Here is a 17512-nt window from a genome sequence, read left to right as displayed (position 1 = left end):
ATATCATTTGTATTAAAATAAAATAAAAAATCCATAATTAAAAAAAAAATTGTAAAAATTCAAGACTCAACGGAGAAAACCTTTTAGTACTTTTTTTCATACGCTATTCCCTAATTTAAGGTATTTCTATGATACTACTACATAAATTTATGGGGAAGGCATATGCCAAAATCTACTTTGCATCTTGTTTTTCATTTGTTTACCGTTTGTGGGGTGAGCTTGGTCACCATCTTTATTAAAAGATGCCATTTAGCAAAAACATTTGCACACCTGTTGACTCAAAAGTCTTCACTGGCAGCCGACAGGTTGGTTCCAAGAATAAAAAAAAACTTTTAATTATGCCCTTGCATAATTTTGTTTGCCTTCTCCCTTTACTTTGGTCTCTCTGGTCTGGATATAGAAACCATCAGCAACATGGCAATTGGAGAGGCCTTTCTCTCTGCGTTTCTTCAAGTTTTGTTTGATAGATTGGCTTCCAATGAATTTGTAGGCTTACTATGTGGCAGGAAATATGATGATATGCTGGACAAGTTGAAGGTCACTCTGCTGACTGTTACTACTTTGCTTCATGATGCTGAGGACAAGCAGTTTCACAACCATGCAGTACAAAAATGGCTGCACATGACCAAAGATGCTCTATATGATGCAGAGGACATGCTAGATGAGCTCGCTAGCGAAGCGTTGGCATGTAAGATAGCAGCTGAATCTCAGGCCACCACAAATAAGGTATGGAATTGGAAACATATTTCCACCTCTCTCAGTCCATCTAGTAGAGGGATAGAATATAAATTGGTAAAGATAATTGAGAGGCTAGAATTGATTGCCAGATATAAAAATGTCTTGGGTTTGAAAGAGAATGTTGGAGGCAGGTTGTTTGGCTTTAGAAATAGATTACCAACAACATCTTTGGTAGATGAATCGTGTGTTTATGGCAGGAGCTGTGATAAAGAGGAGATAATTCGAGTTCTGTTATGTGATGAACCAACTAGTAGTAAAGTTGGTGTAGTTCCTATAGTTGGGATGAGTGGTATTGGCAAGACAACTCTTGCTCAATTAGTTTACAACGATGATAGAGTGGACGAGCATTTCGATTTGAGAATTTGGATGTTTGTATCTGATCATTTTGATGCAGTGAGGGTGACAAAAACAATTCTGGAGTCAGTGAGTACAGAAAAAGTAGATCTTGATGACTTGAATCTACTTCAAGTTTGTTTGAAAGAAAAATTGGCTGGAAAGAGATTCTTGCTTGTTTTGGATGATGTTTGGAACAAGAGAAATAATGATTGGGATCTCTTGTGGATTCCATTGAAATCAGGAAAAAGTGGAAGCAAGATAATAGTAACAACACAGAATAGTGATGTTGCATCAAGCATGGGTACGGTTCGAGCTCACAATTTAAGAGGTTTGTCATTTGAAGATTGTTGGTTATTGTTCAGGAGTCAAGCATTTGAGAATAGAATCGTAGATGTTAATTTTGAGGCTATCGGTAAGGAGATTGTCAAAAGGTGTGATGGCTTGCCCTTGGCAGTGAAAAGATTTGGAATCCTATTGCATCCTAGAATGGAAGAAGATGAATGGAAAGACATATTGAGTAGGAAAATATGGGATCTACCAGATGATGAAAGTAACATCCTTCAAACTTTAAGATTAAGCTACAATCACCTTCCTGCACATCTGAAGCCGTGTTTTGCATATTGTTCCTTGTTCCCAATGGAATTTGAATTTGACAGGGATTCAGTTGTTTTGTTATGGATGGCAGAAGGTTTTCTTGAGCAACCTAAAGGAAATAAAAAATTGGAAGCTGTTGGCTGTGAGTATTTTCAGGAGCTGGTATCCAGATCATTCTTTCAACAATCAATTCATGATACATCACGATTTATAATGCACAACCTCATGAAAGAGCTAGCTCAATTTGTTTATGGAGAATTTTGTTTCAGGTTGGAGGATAAGATAAAGGAGAGTGAAGCGTTTGAGAAGGCTCGTCATTCTTCATATATTCGTCATCAGCGTGAGGTAAATACAAGGTTTGAGTCCTTCAGCAGACTTGAGTACTTACGCACCTTCCTTTCATTTGATCCAACTGATGGAATTGGAGTCAGCTATTTGGCTAATAAAGTTCCTTGTGATCTGCTGCCAAGGTTACGATATCTACGAGTGTTGTCTTTCAATGCCTGTCGTATTACTGAATTGCCAGATACAATAGGAAATTTAAAACATCTACGTTATCTGGACCTTTCTCGCACTGCAATTGAAAGGTTGCCTGATTCAATAAGTTTGCTTTGCAATTTACAAACTTTGTTATTAGTGGAATGCCGCTCTCTCACTAAGTTGCCAGAAGAGATGGGGAACCTAACAAGCCTACGTCATCTTCATATTACTGGAAGCAGATTAAAAGAGATGCCACTGCGAATGTGCAGACTGAAGAATCTCCAGACCTTGTCTAAGTTTATGGTGCGCAGAGACAGTGGATGGAGAATTAGAGACTTGAGGGACATGCTGCAACTTAAGGGATCACTTCTCATTTCTGGACTACAGAATGTTGTAAATTTTGTAGATGCAATGGAGGCTAATATGAAGGGAAAGGAGGAACTTGATCACTTGGTATTCCAATGGAGTGACAGTTTCGATTATTCACTCACTCATACAGATGAAGAGGAAACTCCTAACATGCCACAACTGCATAGCAACCCAGAAGATCTCAGCATCAGAGGTCAAAGTGTTGCAAGATTTCCAAGTTTTAAGGAAACCATGGATGCTTATAATCAAGAAGCCATTGAGTTCAGATTGAGACAGAGGAATTTGGATGATTCAAGAAATGAAAGAGTTGAAATGGTTGTCCTTGAGATGCTTCAACCTCATAAAAATATAAAAGGAGTTACAATCAAAGACTACGGAGGCACAAGATTTCCTGGTTGGATTGAGTCTCCATTGTTCTCTAATATCATAGTTTTAAAGTTTAGTGATTGTAAGAAGTGTATGCAACTACCGGCACTTGGACAACTACCTTCACTAAAAGACCTCATTGTTGAAGGAATGGAGGGGATAAAAAGTATAGGACCTGAGTTCTATGGCGACTGTAATTCTCCTATCCTTCCATTTCCGTCATTGGAGACTCTAAAGTTTGACAACATGATAAACTGGGAGGATTGGTCATCCTCTGGGGTTGAAGGCAGGGAAGACTTCTGTCACCTGCAGAAGATTGAAATTCTAAACTGTCCAAAGCTAAGAAAGTTCTCACAACACTTTTCTGCCTTGAGGGAAATGAAAATTAAGTGCTGTGAAGAATTGATTGCTCTTCCAAACCTTTCAAGAGCTTACGACAGCTTAGAACAAGGCACAGAATTCCCTTACCTCTGCGAACTTTCTATATGGACATGTCCCAACTTGAAGGGGTTACCTAGCCTCTTTCCTTCTCTGCAAGTACTCGAGATAAATGAATGTCAAGAATTAGCAGAACTGCCCAAACTCCCTTCAATCCGGGAGTTGGAATTTGAAAAGTGCAACAAGGGGGTACTACAAAATATAGTTGGACTTACCTCAGTTACCTACTTGCATTTGAATCAAATTCCACAGATACCATGTCTACCTGAAGGGTTTCTGCAACACTTGACGGCTCTTGAAGAGTTGCAGATTGCACATTTCAGCGAGATTACCACTTTGTCTAATGAGATTGGATTTCCCAACCTATTGCACCTCAAACGCTTGGAAATTTTAGGATGTCCATTCTTACATGAGCTGCCACAATGCTTGCACAAACTGTCGTCTCTCAAGGAGTTTAAAGTCTCGAGATGTTCCTCGCTTTTGTCTTTTCCTGGAACAGGCTTGCCATCCATGCTTAGAGGCCTTGAGATCAAGGGTTGTGAGGCATTACAATTCTTACCTGAGTGGAAGATGCAAAACAGTAACAAGTTGTTGTTTCCACTCGAGTATCTGGTAATTGAAGATTGTTCTTCTCTGAAGTCTTTCCCAAGAGGAGAGCTTCCTAGTACACTTAAACAACTTGAAATTCGAAACTGCATAAACTTGGAGTGCCTTCCCAAGGATATGATTCACAACAACACTTGTCTTGAAATTCTAAAGATTTCCGGGTGTCATTCTGTTACCTCCTTTCCGAAAGGTACTTTCAGTCTCCCTGCAGTAACATCTGCAATGGTCATGAACCTTAAACAGCTCATCATCAACAACTGCGACAACTTCCGGTTGTTACCTGAGGGCCTACACAACCTCAAGCATCTCCATCACTTGGAAGTTACTGAGTGTCCACTTCTCCAGTCTATCGCGGAATTTGGCCTGCCAAACTCCATGCTGCAATCAATTAAAATTTCTGGTTGTGGAAGCCTCAAGTCCCTACCAAATCGTATGCACAGCCTCACATCCCTTCAAGAACTATGCATAGAGAGTTGCTCTAATCTTGTGTCATTTCCAGAGGGTGGATTACCAACCAATCTATCGTCGCTGTCGATCTTGGACTGTGAGAATTTCAAGCCTTCATTTGAGTGGGGGCTGCACAGACTCACTTGTCTCAACAGCCTCGCCTTTGGTGGTTGTCAAGGGCTGGTGTCCTTTCCAGAGGATTGGTTGTTGCCTACCAGTTTATCATCTCTTCAACTTCAGCGACTGCCAAATCTTGAATTCCTTCCCAAAAGACTCAATCTCATCTCTCTTGATAATCTGGAGATGTCAGAATGTGACAAACTTCAAACTTTGTCTGAAGAGGAGCAACCCAAGATGCTTCAAAATTTTGAAATTTTGGGATATCCTCTGAGCAGCGGTTTTGTGTAAAATTAGTTCTGGTCTTTCACTAAATCCAAAAATGTGATTTTGTATGTAAAATTTCTTTGTTGTACTTATTTGTACGGAAGGGAGGTCAAGATTAGTTGATGATTGATAAGAATGATAACTTATTTGTTCTGCCTTTTGATAATCACGTTTGGTACTTGAATTCTGATATGCATTGTAAATTTCATTACGAACAAAGGATCTACCTTCAACATTAAAGAAAAAGGAAATTAATTCGAATATCAAATGAGTCATTTTCAAAACAACTGTTCCCCATTTCAAAGGTAAACCACAATTCCTAGCGGTAATGGCAAACATCTCTCTCCAGAAAGAAGCATTGTGCTAATTAAGGCCAACCTCAACATCTTTACTGATCAGAAGATGTGCATGCTTTTTTTGTCATAAGAAGCGCCGGAGCTTTCATTTCTTTAGACAGAAGAAAGCATCTGCGCCGTTGCTTCTACCAAGTAACAATAAAACCAAAAAGAGCATACCGGAATTTAAATGATTTTTGCTGCTCAACCAAAGCCATCTCAATGAGTCAATTCTAGGCCGATGTACATAACAATAACAAAATTGAACAGATGACAATTTTCGGTACTCCAGTTTGTAGCTTCCACTGTCTGCCCAGGGTTAGCCCTGAAATTTGATGGACATACTATGGACACTTTACGCCCAGTCACTCCGGATAACTCGTGCAATTTTCTTGTGTTTGCTCGACAAAGCCATCTCAATGTGTCACTTCTATGCTAAAGTACAAACAAAGCTATAAGGCAAAGGTGAGGATTTACATACAAACACGCTGTCCTGAAACGAGGGGGAGAGAAGAAGAGGGGAAGGGGGGCCTAGATAAGTGAAGTCGGATAGAAAATGGTCTACTGAGGTGTTTGCCCATGCGGTGGCGGACCTGGTGGAGGTTGAGGCATAGCAGACTGACCCCTAGTCTGCAATAAGCAAAGACAAGGACACAAAAGCTTCAGCTGAGTAATGTCGAAATTTATGAAAAATCTCTACCACAGATTTTTAATAGTCTGCAGTGCATCGAGGTACATATAATTCTGTCTTACCTGGTAGGGATTATACCCTGGATGCATTGGAATTTGCCCAGGTTGACCCCGATTAAAGGCGCCACCCTGAGGATACATTTGGCCTCCACTTGCATTTGATGGGCCCTGCATGTTTGGCATACCATTTGCAAAACCTCCAACAGGTGCAGATGCTCCACTTGTAGGTATGGATCCTGAGTGCATTGGGTTCATGCCCATGTAATGACCTTGCGGCAATGGATGAACCATCTGATTCATTGTACCTTGCATTCCCTAAAGAACCAAACTAATGTTAATTACCATTATAAGATTTGCAAATGAAAGTTTCTTTTATTTTTTTTTAAATTAATAACACTAGAATTTTCCTTTTCATTAGTTATGTTATGGAAGTCTGCCTTAAGAGTTTCAATTTATCACTTAAAGCATCCACAATGGGCTCCTTAAACCACCTCCTTAGACAAGTTTTTGGGAGGAATTGGAAAAATACAACTCCAACCATGCTTCCTATCCACCTCCTAAAATAGGGAGACCTTCAGGAGGCTCCTATTTTTTATATATGAGGAGAGAAAAGACTCCTAGTGGCTCCTTATAATTTAATGATGCTTTGTTTTATGCATAGTTTAAACTTTTAATTAATGCTAACTATTTTTTATATTAATTTTTTATAGATATGGACCAATCATATTGAAATAAAAAATAACTATAGTATTTATGACCCCCTAAACTAGGCAGTATGATTTGAGTTCAAATTTAATAAAGAGCTCCTAAAATAACTTTTGTGTATTTTTATTTAAATTTTAACTAAAAAATTAGGAGCATGATTGTAGATGCTCTTAAGAAAGCTAAGAGAGATGTCATATCGATTTTTTAAAATTCTAAATATATCACTTGACACTAATTCCACCCAAAATTCTATTAAAAATTGTCATATGGCTTGCACATCCTCATCATCCAAGAATGTTTCAGTACTTTAACAAATGAAAACATAAAACACATTCAGAAAAGAACAAAAGAAAAGGAAACCCATTCCTTCCCCAAACCATCCCCAACATCCATAGCTACCTGACTCCCCCACCCACGCCAACACCCTATGTTCATCCTCCAAGGATATTTCAGTAATATAACAAATAAAAACATTTAAAAAAACTCAGAAAAGAAAACCCATTCCCTTCTCCTAAACATTAAAAATTCTAAATATATCACCCGACACTAATTCCACCCAAAATTCTATTAAAAATCGTCATATGGCATGCACATCCTCATCATCCAAGAATATTCAGTACTTTTACAAATGAAAACATAAAAAACATTCAGAAAAGAACAAAAGAAAAGGAAACCCATTCCTTCCCCAAACCATCCCCGACATCCATAGCTACCTGACTCCCCCACCCATGCCAACCCCCTATGCTCATCCTCCAAGGATATTTCAGTAATATTACAAATAAAAACATTATAAAAAAAAACTCAGAAAAGAAAACCCATTCCCTTCTCCTAACCATCCCCGACATCCGCACCCACCTCTCTCCCCCACCCACACCAACCCCCTTTCTCTGCACCCACCCCTTCCCAACCTAGACATCACATATGGAATGGACATGAGAACAATGCCTGCTAAAACCAGCCTTCGTGTGCACAATTGGGTCTTAGGGTGAGAACTAAGGGAGGGTTTGGTTGAAAAGGATTGTGCAGCAGAGGGTGCAGAGCAGAGGGTGAGATATTGTGCTGATGATGGCCATTGTTAAGAAGAAAATAACTAATTGCATTAGTACTAGGTCAACCTCAAGTCTGGCTTTTGGGGCTGGTTCGATGGATGGTTGGGAAGGTGAGGAGGGAGGAGGAGGGAGAGTGAGGTGGCTGGGGATGTCGGAGAAGGGAATTGGGATTTGTTCTTTAAATTATTTTCTGAAAGTTTTTATGTTTTTAAGATTTTTAAATTTTTTTAAATTTTTCATTAGTAAAATTACTAAAACACCATACAGTATGAGGCATGTGCACAGTAAGTGACAATTTTTAACAGAATTTTGGATGGAGTCAGTGTCTAGTGACATATTTAGAAATTTTTAAAAATTGAGATAGACATCTCTACATATATTATATATTTTTAAAGGTGACAAATTGAAACACGTGTATACGTTCAAGGGACATAATTTAAAATTTTCCCATTTCTTAATTGAAGCTTTGGCAATAAACATTGAGGGAAGACTGACTTTTGAATTGTAAGCAAGCCAAACGGATTGTGAAGCAACCTTCCCTAGTTCTTACTTAAAATAAGAATCTCTAACTTATAAAGCAATCCCCCTTGGTAGATCCAACTTATATAATGAGAACAGGTGAATAAAGTAATTAAATAATTCTGTGAGAAGAAAAAACATACCATTTGCATTGAATGTGAGGTAGGAACTGATGAAGGCATAGGCAAGGATCCAGGCACTGATGATGGCATCCCGAGTGGGGGCATTTGGGGTGGCGGGCGATGTAAATGAGGATGGGGCAGCAACGGTAAATGGGATGGAGGCTGTAGATGTGGCATATTTGGAGGTGGCATAGGCATAGGGGGCATTTGCTGTGGGTGAGCTTGGTGTTGTTGATGTTGCTGTTGTGGGATCTGTTGAGGATTTTGCTGATATTGTTGCTGCTGATTAGAAGCAAGAAGAGAGGGGTGTGGACCAGGAGGAAGAGGAGGAGCCCCTAAAGGCATTGAAAGTGCATGAGGTTGCTGTTGCTCTCCCTGAGTTGATGCATCAAGAGATAACGGCATAGCAACTCCAACGCCTGGAATTGTTCCTTCATTTCGAGTCAACCCAGGAGGAAATGGTCCTGGAGTTGGTGGTCCTTCAGGTACTGGAAAGTTACCAGTCATGCGACCACCAAAAGCAGGGTTCTGCTCACCAAAACCTGCGAGAAATAAAAGTAGCATTGATGCTTTGCTCAAGTTGGGCCACATCCACCTCAATTTAAACTACAAATTCTTATGCAAGGTGTTGGTGGGTGGGTTTTTGAGTGTGTGCACACACACACACACATATATATATATATATATATCACCCCTAGTATGAAGCACTTAGAGCAGAATAAATCCAAATTTCAGATATACATCCAAGTATGCTGGCATATTAATTATTTATGAAATCACAAAAATACCCATAAAGGGTAACATTTACCATGCTTGCTGCTGCACAGGTGAAACTGGGTATACTTTTAAAATAACATTCTATTTGATAAGATAACGAACTACATAGTTTTCACATTTAGATTTTGGGTTAGGCAAAGTACAACCTTGATTCTGACCAATGTTAAATTTATCACGACCGGTGTCTCCCGGCCTATTTCTGCACCAAAACTTCGTAGTGTGATCGTTGCTACCACTGCAGAAGAACATACAAGTGAATGAAGCCATTGCTAATCTTTGTTGAAAGCGTACTAATATTATTCCATATAACAAATCCAAAACATCAAGATGCCTATGCTTACAGGTAGGAAGTTCAATTTGGACATGCAACTTGCCAAAAGTATATAGGTTTAGGTGGTCCTTTTGTTGGTCCTTACCCCAACATTAGACATTTCTAGCCAAAGTCCAATCATTACAAAGAATTTGGACTTGGGTAAAGGTAGAGAATACAAAACTCAAAGCTGAACCAATAAGAGCCAATCCATGAATTGTGTGTGAGAATCCAGGGCACAAAGAATTTCCATATACCACAAACATCCCTCTGACAAACCACATGGTTTCCAAATACATTACTCCCCTTGATCTAAATTCTACAATGGTTGCATGTCAATTACGATACTATAAGGAAACAAACTTACATTTGGACGTGTTCTGCTCCTTTTTCGAATAAAAGTTTACATTTATAAATTCTTTTACAACAGCATCCCATAGCTGATGCCTAGCAAAGTAATTAAGGACAAACTCTAGCCAACAACCTCTTTAGTAATTCAATAAGCTTCAACTCTTCAGCTGGTTTCCTTTATGATTAGTTCCCTTAAAATTCATTAAACGAAAAAAAAAAAAATCTCATCGGAGCATCTCGGGGTCTACTACTATATCATAAGACAAAGTGCTCTGTCGAAAATTGCATGCCTTAATCAGATGGCTAAAGAAGATCATATCTTTCAAAATAAGTGGGCAAAATTAGGCCACCATAGAAGATCATTTTATAAGTATAAAACTCTTCTTAAAGTGAATTGTTTAGAGAGCATTCCACCAGTTTTTGGCGATCTTCACATGTACAACAAAACTGTTCAAAACGGGGTAGGTCTTAATAATGAAAGGGATAATACACTATGAAGAGCAGTAAAACATACCTGCAGAGAAGATAACCAATAGGATGCCATGCAAGATCCCACACACTGTTATCATGTGCATTAGGAATTTCAACCTGGGGAGTATCATGCCTGTGCATCAAAATAAATTTAATTCAGATACAAGAACTATCAAAACTTCCACACACAAAAAAAAGGACTAACAATACTGAAAACTTGCTATGAGCATCAGTCATTTTTCTCCAGTCATCCAAAAGGCAATGGAGAATGCAATACAGTTTTGCAATCAGCATATCGGTAATTAGATTCACATGGTTGCACCATCATTTTATGAGGGTTTCCTTACTTTGTACAAAGTTCATTTCCTTCTTTAAAATACATTACATATTGCACCAAAGACAAGGCAAAAATAATAGGTTCATGAATATTCGCTTGTGTATTAAGAATTAAATCAGGCAAGAAACTGAAAAAAACTTTCTTCTTCTCTTTTTTCCCCGTTTCTGATGGGTAAACTGTAAAGAATGAAAGACATGAGTGTAAACTATTCTATAATGCTGACCCAAAGAAGAATAAACCCATAGAAGGGTACTAGATTTAAGGAATAGAATTTACCCAACAAGCCAATGGTAAATGGATCCATCAAAACTCCCACTGACAAAATATTCTTCATGAAACGGATGCCAAGCCAGAGCTAATAAAAATTTCAAAGAATGGTAACCATAAGCATTATACTCATACAAAACCTTAACAAATATAATGAGTGCGATAGCTTTGGCCCACCAATGGCTAGGCATGAGCATAATAAAGACAGAAGGAGGAAGTTTTGCAGACAGAAATTTTCTACTAAACTAATAATACAACTGGGGCTTTGGAATAGAAGTTTTGCAGACACATTGAACGTGGCACCTACTAATTATAAGAAAAGATAAAGTAGGCTTAGGTGATATGAGAGGAAACTTCACTAACCAGTCACGTCCTTTCGATGGCCACGAAAAGATTCAAGTTCCTTCATAGCCCTTATGTCATAAACCTGAGAGCATGTGGTGCAACAATATCATCAGCCATGGGAGGAAAATTATAAATTTCCGAGGAAAAAAAATCCCATATCAACTCATGTGATAGCTGAGGAGCAAAAAATTGGCCACCAACCTTAATGATTTGATCCTTGGAAGCCGTTAGCACCCAGTTACCATTTTGGTTCCATTTAACAGAGAGCACCATATTTTTGTGGCCATGACTGCAAAAACATGCATAACATCTATAAAGATTTTCAACTAATAAAACTAACTTATAGGTTTAAGTGCCATATTTCTCTACTTACAATGAACAGAGTTCTCGCCCTGACTTAGCATCCCAAAGTTTGACAAGATTGTCTTTCCCACCTAAGTACAAACCAATTATATGAAATAAATAGTCAAAGACTTAACTTTCAAAAAGATATTAATATAAACTCAGAAGAGAATTGTTGCAGACACCTGAAACTAGTAGAGATTTTGTAGGGTGCCAGTCAACACTCTTCACATCCCAACCATGGCCTGCCTGAGTTCAAACCACATAGAGAAATTCTAAGGTTACTCCATGCACTTCTTAAGCATGCAAACCCCAAGAGCATGATGTCAAAATTTATTAAAGAAGAACGCTTAATGCAATTATGAAACTAAAATAACCTGTTCATAGACTTTATGCTTTGAACTCAATAAAGTACACTACTAAGAGACCTAAAAGTATCCCTAAAACTGATAACACAACATGCTTGTATATCCAAATGATGTTAATCAAAGCCACCCTAACCTAACCCTTAGTTCACAAACTTGTGATTTTCAACCAGACATGGTATACATTTAACTTGGTGATATAAAATATCTCATGTCCTACACAACCCAGGTTAAATAAATAATTTTTCAAGAAAACTAAACATAAATAAACAGACAAAGTCTCAACTAACACCAGTCTAATGGGATGTCATAATTTGTAATGCAGATCATAAGGAATCCCCACAAACAACGTAACACTTCAAAATGAAGTGTAGTTTCTAGCACAACATTCCAATTCAACTGACAAAAATAGATAAATTCTGGAATACACCAAGGGCTACCAATTATGGAAAAGCTGCTGAAGGTGTGTTAGATATTAAATCTAACCTCCTCTCAAGGATACTGAGGGATCTGCGTCTTCATCACTAAATAAATAAACATGAACTCATATAGAAAGTGGATGTTCATGTGTTCAGAACTTTTGGATGAAGGAAAAAAAAGGCAGGTATTGCATATTTTTTATAGTCAGATAACATATCAATAAATCAGTACAGTATGGCATTGAGCTACCGAATTAGGGTCAACAAGCTCATTCCATATCTGTTGTGTGGTCAAAGCACTTTACCAGTCAATGTGCGCTCTTCTTGACAACGTGCAAAATCCCAAACTTTAACAGTAGTATCATCAGAACAGGAACAGAACTTCAAGTCAGTCTTACAGAAGCTGTAAAAAAGGGCCAGTTAAGACATGCCTCAAGCAGAATGAAGAAAAATACACATATGTAAACACTTACCTTAAATCACGAACAGATTCTTTATGAGCAGATTTATTGGCCTTCACATTATTCATGTTGTTCTGCCAATACCTAAAAAGTACACCCATATGCAAGAACACGTTAGGTTTATTATGATTTTTATTTTAAAAAAACTTCTTAACAATTGAAATTATCTGTAATTCTAATTACTTTATTGAGCCCCCATCATCACCAGAGACCATCCAATTGTCATTATGACTCCATACCATAGACCTGATTGCTTGATCATGCGCCTACAAATTGAATTAATGAAAATATAAAAGGCTCTCATTCTGACATCCATCATAACTGTAATTTAGAAAAAAAAAATATATCTATAATTATTAACCTGAAGAATCATTTCAAAGTTAAATGATTGTCCATTCCAAAGAGTGAATTCCCCACTTTGAGAGCCGGTAATAAGACGTCTCCCTGTAGGAGTCCACTTTGAAAAAAGAGGGGGGGTCAGCCAAATTTAGAATGATAGCTCAACTAAAAACAATAAAGTAACGTCAGAAAATCCTATTATCACCCAAACAAGTTCAACATCATAACCCAATACTATATGAGAACACTTAAAATAACGTTTTGCCCGGCTCATGGCCCAATAAAACAGTTGGGCCTAATTAATGTATATAGGAAAAATAATGGAATGAAAAGTTTACCCACTACCCCTTTAAATATTCCTTTCATTGTAGTGGTAGAGAATAGTGTGATGGAATACATTTGAACCCTAGAAAATAGCAAGTGATGTTACTATATTAGCTATTGTCTATGCAACCAAGACAGTAGCATGCATAATCGTCCAACACGTAAAAACTTGGAAACCAGTACAAAGCCTTTCAAACCAACTGGGGTCTACATGTCATTGATTTCAAATGCCAATCCAACAGCTAAACAATAAGATTAATTATTGCTCAAAAGTGGTTGGGTCATAGCCCAGCTGGTAGCCACACAACTCCCTACAAATGGGAGATTCCCAAATACCACACTTTCCGAAACAAAATAATAAGGGAGTTTCACTAAAACACCCAAAATGGGGGCTGAAATTATAAAAAAACCCAACACCCAAAACACTTTATAAACACACCCAAAACTCATCATTACACACACTCAAAACCCATTTATAAACACACCCAAAAAATATACAATTGTTGATTTTGGGGTTGATTTTGGGTATGTTTCTATGTTTAAATAATGCTTGGGTTTTTTTATAAATACATGTCTAGGATTGGGTTTATTTATAAATTTGTAAAATAATAATAATAAGAATAATAATGATCTGTTCATAAGTCACACAACAATATAAATTTAAACTCCAAAAAAGAAACATCAATATGCTCAATGCATAATGGTTGGAAAAACATAAATACATAAACACACACATAGAGAGAGGATTTAAATGTACTTCTTACCAAAAATGGATCGTATGTAACTTACCAAGACCCGATTAATCGAACAACGATTTTTGTTTAAGGACGTATGTACAAACTTTGCAGCAAAACTAGTGGAGGGATTATCTGAATAGGCAACTGTCGGCAACATCTACACCAAAAGGGCAAACTATTCAAGTAAAATGAACGCATGCACCAGGTTCAGACCAAAATTAGACTACCATCATGCTTCCAGTAAACCATATTTTATGCACAAAGAAAATATAATATAAATAATAAAGGACCACTCACATCAATTGCTGCTGCCGGTGTAGGTTGCAATACTGTCCTATCCCTTGCATCACGCTGCCACATTCGAATCTGGAAAACAATGATATGTAATTTTAAGATATTCAATCACCAATATAAATTTGCAAGACTAAGAGACAATGGCAACCAGAATCTTTCAGGGCTCTTTACATATAAAAATGAAATAGATATATCCAAAGAACACACGTGTACTGATGTTTTGTGAGGTTGACATCTATATTAGAATTTTTTTTTTTTAAGTTTTACTGCGATGTTTGCTGTTCCGCTCTGTACTTCGTAGGGTTCTGCTGAGGTTGTTCTGTGGTTGGGTCATTACTGTAAGTTCTGTGATACTGTTTGCTGCCCTGACTTTGTAGGCTCTCTAAGGAAACCCTGTTTAGGCATTTAGTTTGGTTGGTTTCTAACAAATTTCTTTAATATAATTTTTTCAGTTTTCTAAGAAAAAAGGGTGCACATGTGGGTCCATGTTGACAGCATATTATTCATAACATTTGAAAAAGGACAGTATAAATAATTTGAATGCTGCAAAACAAGGAAATTCCTGACATACAATACTTAAACATAGTATCATAACTTCTGAAGTTCTGACAAACATATGAGATCAGGATAGATTAGAACATTATACAACATGTCTAATCTACACCACTAGAATACGGAAAGAGATAGCATGACCACCACATGTGAGATGGTAGTCAACTTAGAACCAACATGTACGAATAGAGACATGAAATGCAATTAGGTTAGTGATGCCAACATCTAAAGAACATAAAACACATTTGGTTGTTTTTCCCCAGTGTTGTGTTCTGTGCAGAAAAGGAACGCAAAGAGTGCTTCATTGCCGGTTGGATTATTTTTTAAGGTTAAGGTTGTTAAGGAAGCCCAATCTGTGCTGGGTTATTCCAGCTTCAAGTGATACTGTATTTTCTGCAAGGCTTAAGTTCTTACGTGGGAGGAATAGAAGTGTGGTTCTAGGAATATGTGCTATGATTGTAAGCTTCCAATAATATCGATGGAATGGAACAGGAGAGATTTTTATGATGTCAGGGAGGAGGAGATGGATTATTTGTGGGAGGAGAGCTTTTTTCCAGATTGGAGAGCAGCTCATTCTTAGATCTTGTTATGCTTTCACTGATTTTTTTTTTTGTTGGTTTGAAGTTATTGAGTGTTGTTATATTGACATCTAAATCATGGAAGACCCTGTCCCTATTATGTAAATTTCCATTTTATTAGTTAAATCTTGTTTTTTTATAAACAGAGAGGGAAAAAAATAGAGTCAGTATGAACTTATTCAACTATAACCAAGAGCACCAAGAGCACCAAGAGCAACCCCAGAAATTAATTAGCTACAAATATATAAATCATGGTCATCTTAAAACCTTTCCTTAAGTAGAAAAAAGACGTGTATTGTAGGATTTCAGCAAAATGTAAAGATACACTGGGCCGGATAACATAAAATGTTAAGATTCGAGGATGATGACTTGCTGAAATGATAACTGCAGGAAGGTTTAAAGAAAGAAAAACCAAAACATAATGCAAACAATTCAACTTCACCTGCATATATCGCACCACAGTGCTAGTGTAATCAACTGCTCTCCTCTGGGTAAGCTTTCTCATCCTTTTTGCAGCAAAACCGTCAGGATGAGCTGCAACAGACATTTCATTTGTCGTCCATTAAGAAAGAAACAGAAAAATCATAATCTACACTAAACTTCTAACAAAATTCTACCGCCACTTCCCAACCATCGTTTACACCTTCAACCTCACTGGCACACCCTTGTAAATTGCCAATATAAAAACTTCAGGATCCAAAACCAGGTCTAGGGGTCTAATTTAAAACTCATTTCTTCAAAACCGTGTACTTTAAAGATGTAAATTTCAAAGTTGAAAACCCCAGTCAATAAAAGAAGTAAAATGCAACCAAAATCTTTTCTAGGATTTCCTAACATACTTGACTCCACATGGTAAAACACTTCCATACATTTGAAATTCTTTTATTTTCTTTTCCTTTCCGTTTTCCTAGAAACCAAACAGAACAAAACCAAAATAAGAAAGCCAAGAGGCATAATTTGGAACAAACCATCGTAAGGAGGAAGAGGAGGAGCGGGGCCAGATGGGTGGTGATACTCTGGGGCCATATTAGTTGAAGAGGCCGACGGCTGACGCATCATTGGCGCCTGCGGCGGGGGGCCCCTGTGAAATTCTCCACCTTGCTGCTGATGCTGCTGATGCTGATGCTGCTGTTGGTGGTGTTGCTGTTGAGGATCAGGGTACATCATTGTCGCCCCAAATCGAAGAACTGACCCTAACCCTAATCCTAAAAGATAGAGAAATGCAAATAATGAGTGAATGCAGCAGCAAATAAATAGTGGGTTGACAACAAAACCTGAGAGTCAAAGTTTTCGACAACTGGGAAAAACCAGAAGCCAAAACAAGAGAATTCAAGATAAGTAATTATCGATGTCTCTTAAATTAAATGCCTTTTTTCAATTCCAAATTTACAATTAACAATCAAACCGAAGAACTAGTTCAACCAAAAATGCACCATCATCTAAATTAAAAAGAAAGAAAAAACAAAACAAAACAAAAACCAAGTCCTCGTGACGACGTCAGTACACCATAGCAAGCTGAAAAATGGAGAAATATGTACCTTCCTTATGCTGAATAAACCTCCTTTGACTGAAGCGGGTTTATGAAAAATGCCAGTGGTTTGGTTCTTGCAGACGAAGAGTGAAGATGAAAATATCCAAGAGGGTTCAAATTTGAAGTAACAAACTGAGAAATTTGAGCATGCTGAATTAAAAAAAAAAAATTAAGCCAAAAGGGAGCTTGGGTCTCTCTGTTGAAGCGGGTTAGGGATTTCGAACCAAAAAAATAAGCGGGTTAGGGCAATCGGAAACCTGATGTTTTACTTGGGTCCCTGTCTTCAAGCGGGTCATGTTCACTCAAAATGGGCTGAGATTTGCACTTAAATCTAAGCCTTTGTTTCCATCCAACGGTGGAAATTACAACTCCGCAACTGCTACTAGAAATTTAATATACAAATTTATAAATAAACTCAATCCTAGACATGTATTTATAAAAAAACCCAAGCACTATTTAAACATAGAAACACACCCAAAATCAACCCCAAAGTCAACTTTTTGGGTGTGTTTATAAATGGGTTTTGAGTATGTG

General features: G+C 37.6%; 1 protein-coding gene and 1 pseudogene across 1 annotated transcript; one reads left to right on the top strand and one right to left on the bottom strand.

The window, feature by feature from the left end:
* Nucleotides 1-414: 414 nt before the first annotated feature.
* Nucleotides 415-4924, top strand: LOC103344289 (putative disease resistance RPP13-like protein 1 pseudogene; annotated as a pseudogene).
* Nucleotides 4925-4993: 69 nt separating this feature from the next.
* FY (Transducin/WD40 repeat-like superfamily protein) lies at nucleotides 4994-17257 on the bottom strand. Its single transcript, XM_089052650.1, has 19 exons — nucleotides 16986-17257; nucleotides 16416-16652; nucleotides 15890-15981; nucleotides 14321-14389; nucleotides 14076-14180; nucleotides 12985-13080; nucleotides 12807-12889; nucleotides 12636-12707; nucleotides 12468-12565; nucleotides 11564-11623; nucleotides 11410-11470; nucleotides 11238-11325; nucleotides 11055-11118; nucleotides 10701-10779; nucleotides 10131-10220; nucleotides 9102-9190; nucleotides 8200-8720; nucleotides 5847-6098; nucleotides 4994-5723 (listed from the first exon to the last, which is right to left on the bottom strand). The coding sequence occupies exons 2-19, from the start codon at nucleotides 16612-16614 to the stop codon at nucleotides 5655-5657; spliced, it is 2187 nt and encodes a 728-aa protein (XP_088908776.1). The 5' UTR covers nucleotides 16615-16652; nucleotides 16986-17257; the 3' UTR covers nucleotides 4994-5654.
* Between the last annotated feature and the right edge of the window lie 255 nt (nucleotides 17258-17512).

Source organism: Prunus mume, linkage group LG5, assembly GCF_029339155.1.
Source record: "Prunus mume cultivar Tortuosa linkage group LG5, ASM2933915v1, whole genome shotgun sequence".
NCBI lineage: Eukaryota > Viridiplantae > Streptophyta > Magnoliopsida > Rosales > Rosaceae > Prunus > Prunus mume.
The sequence above is the reverse complement of the archived record's forward strand: the minus strand, read 5'-3'. Positions and strand labels throughout refer to the sequence as shown.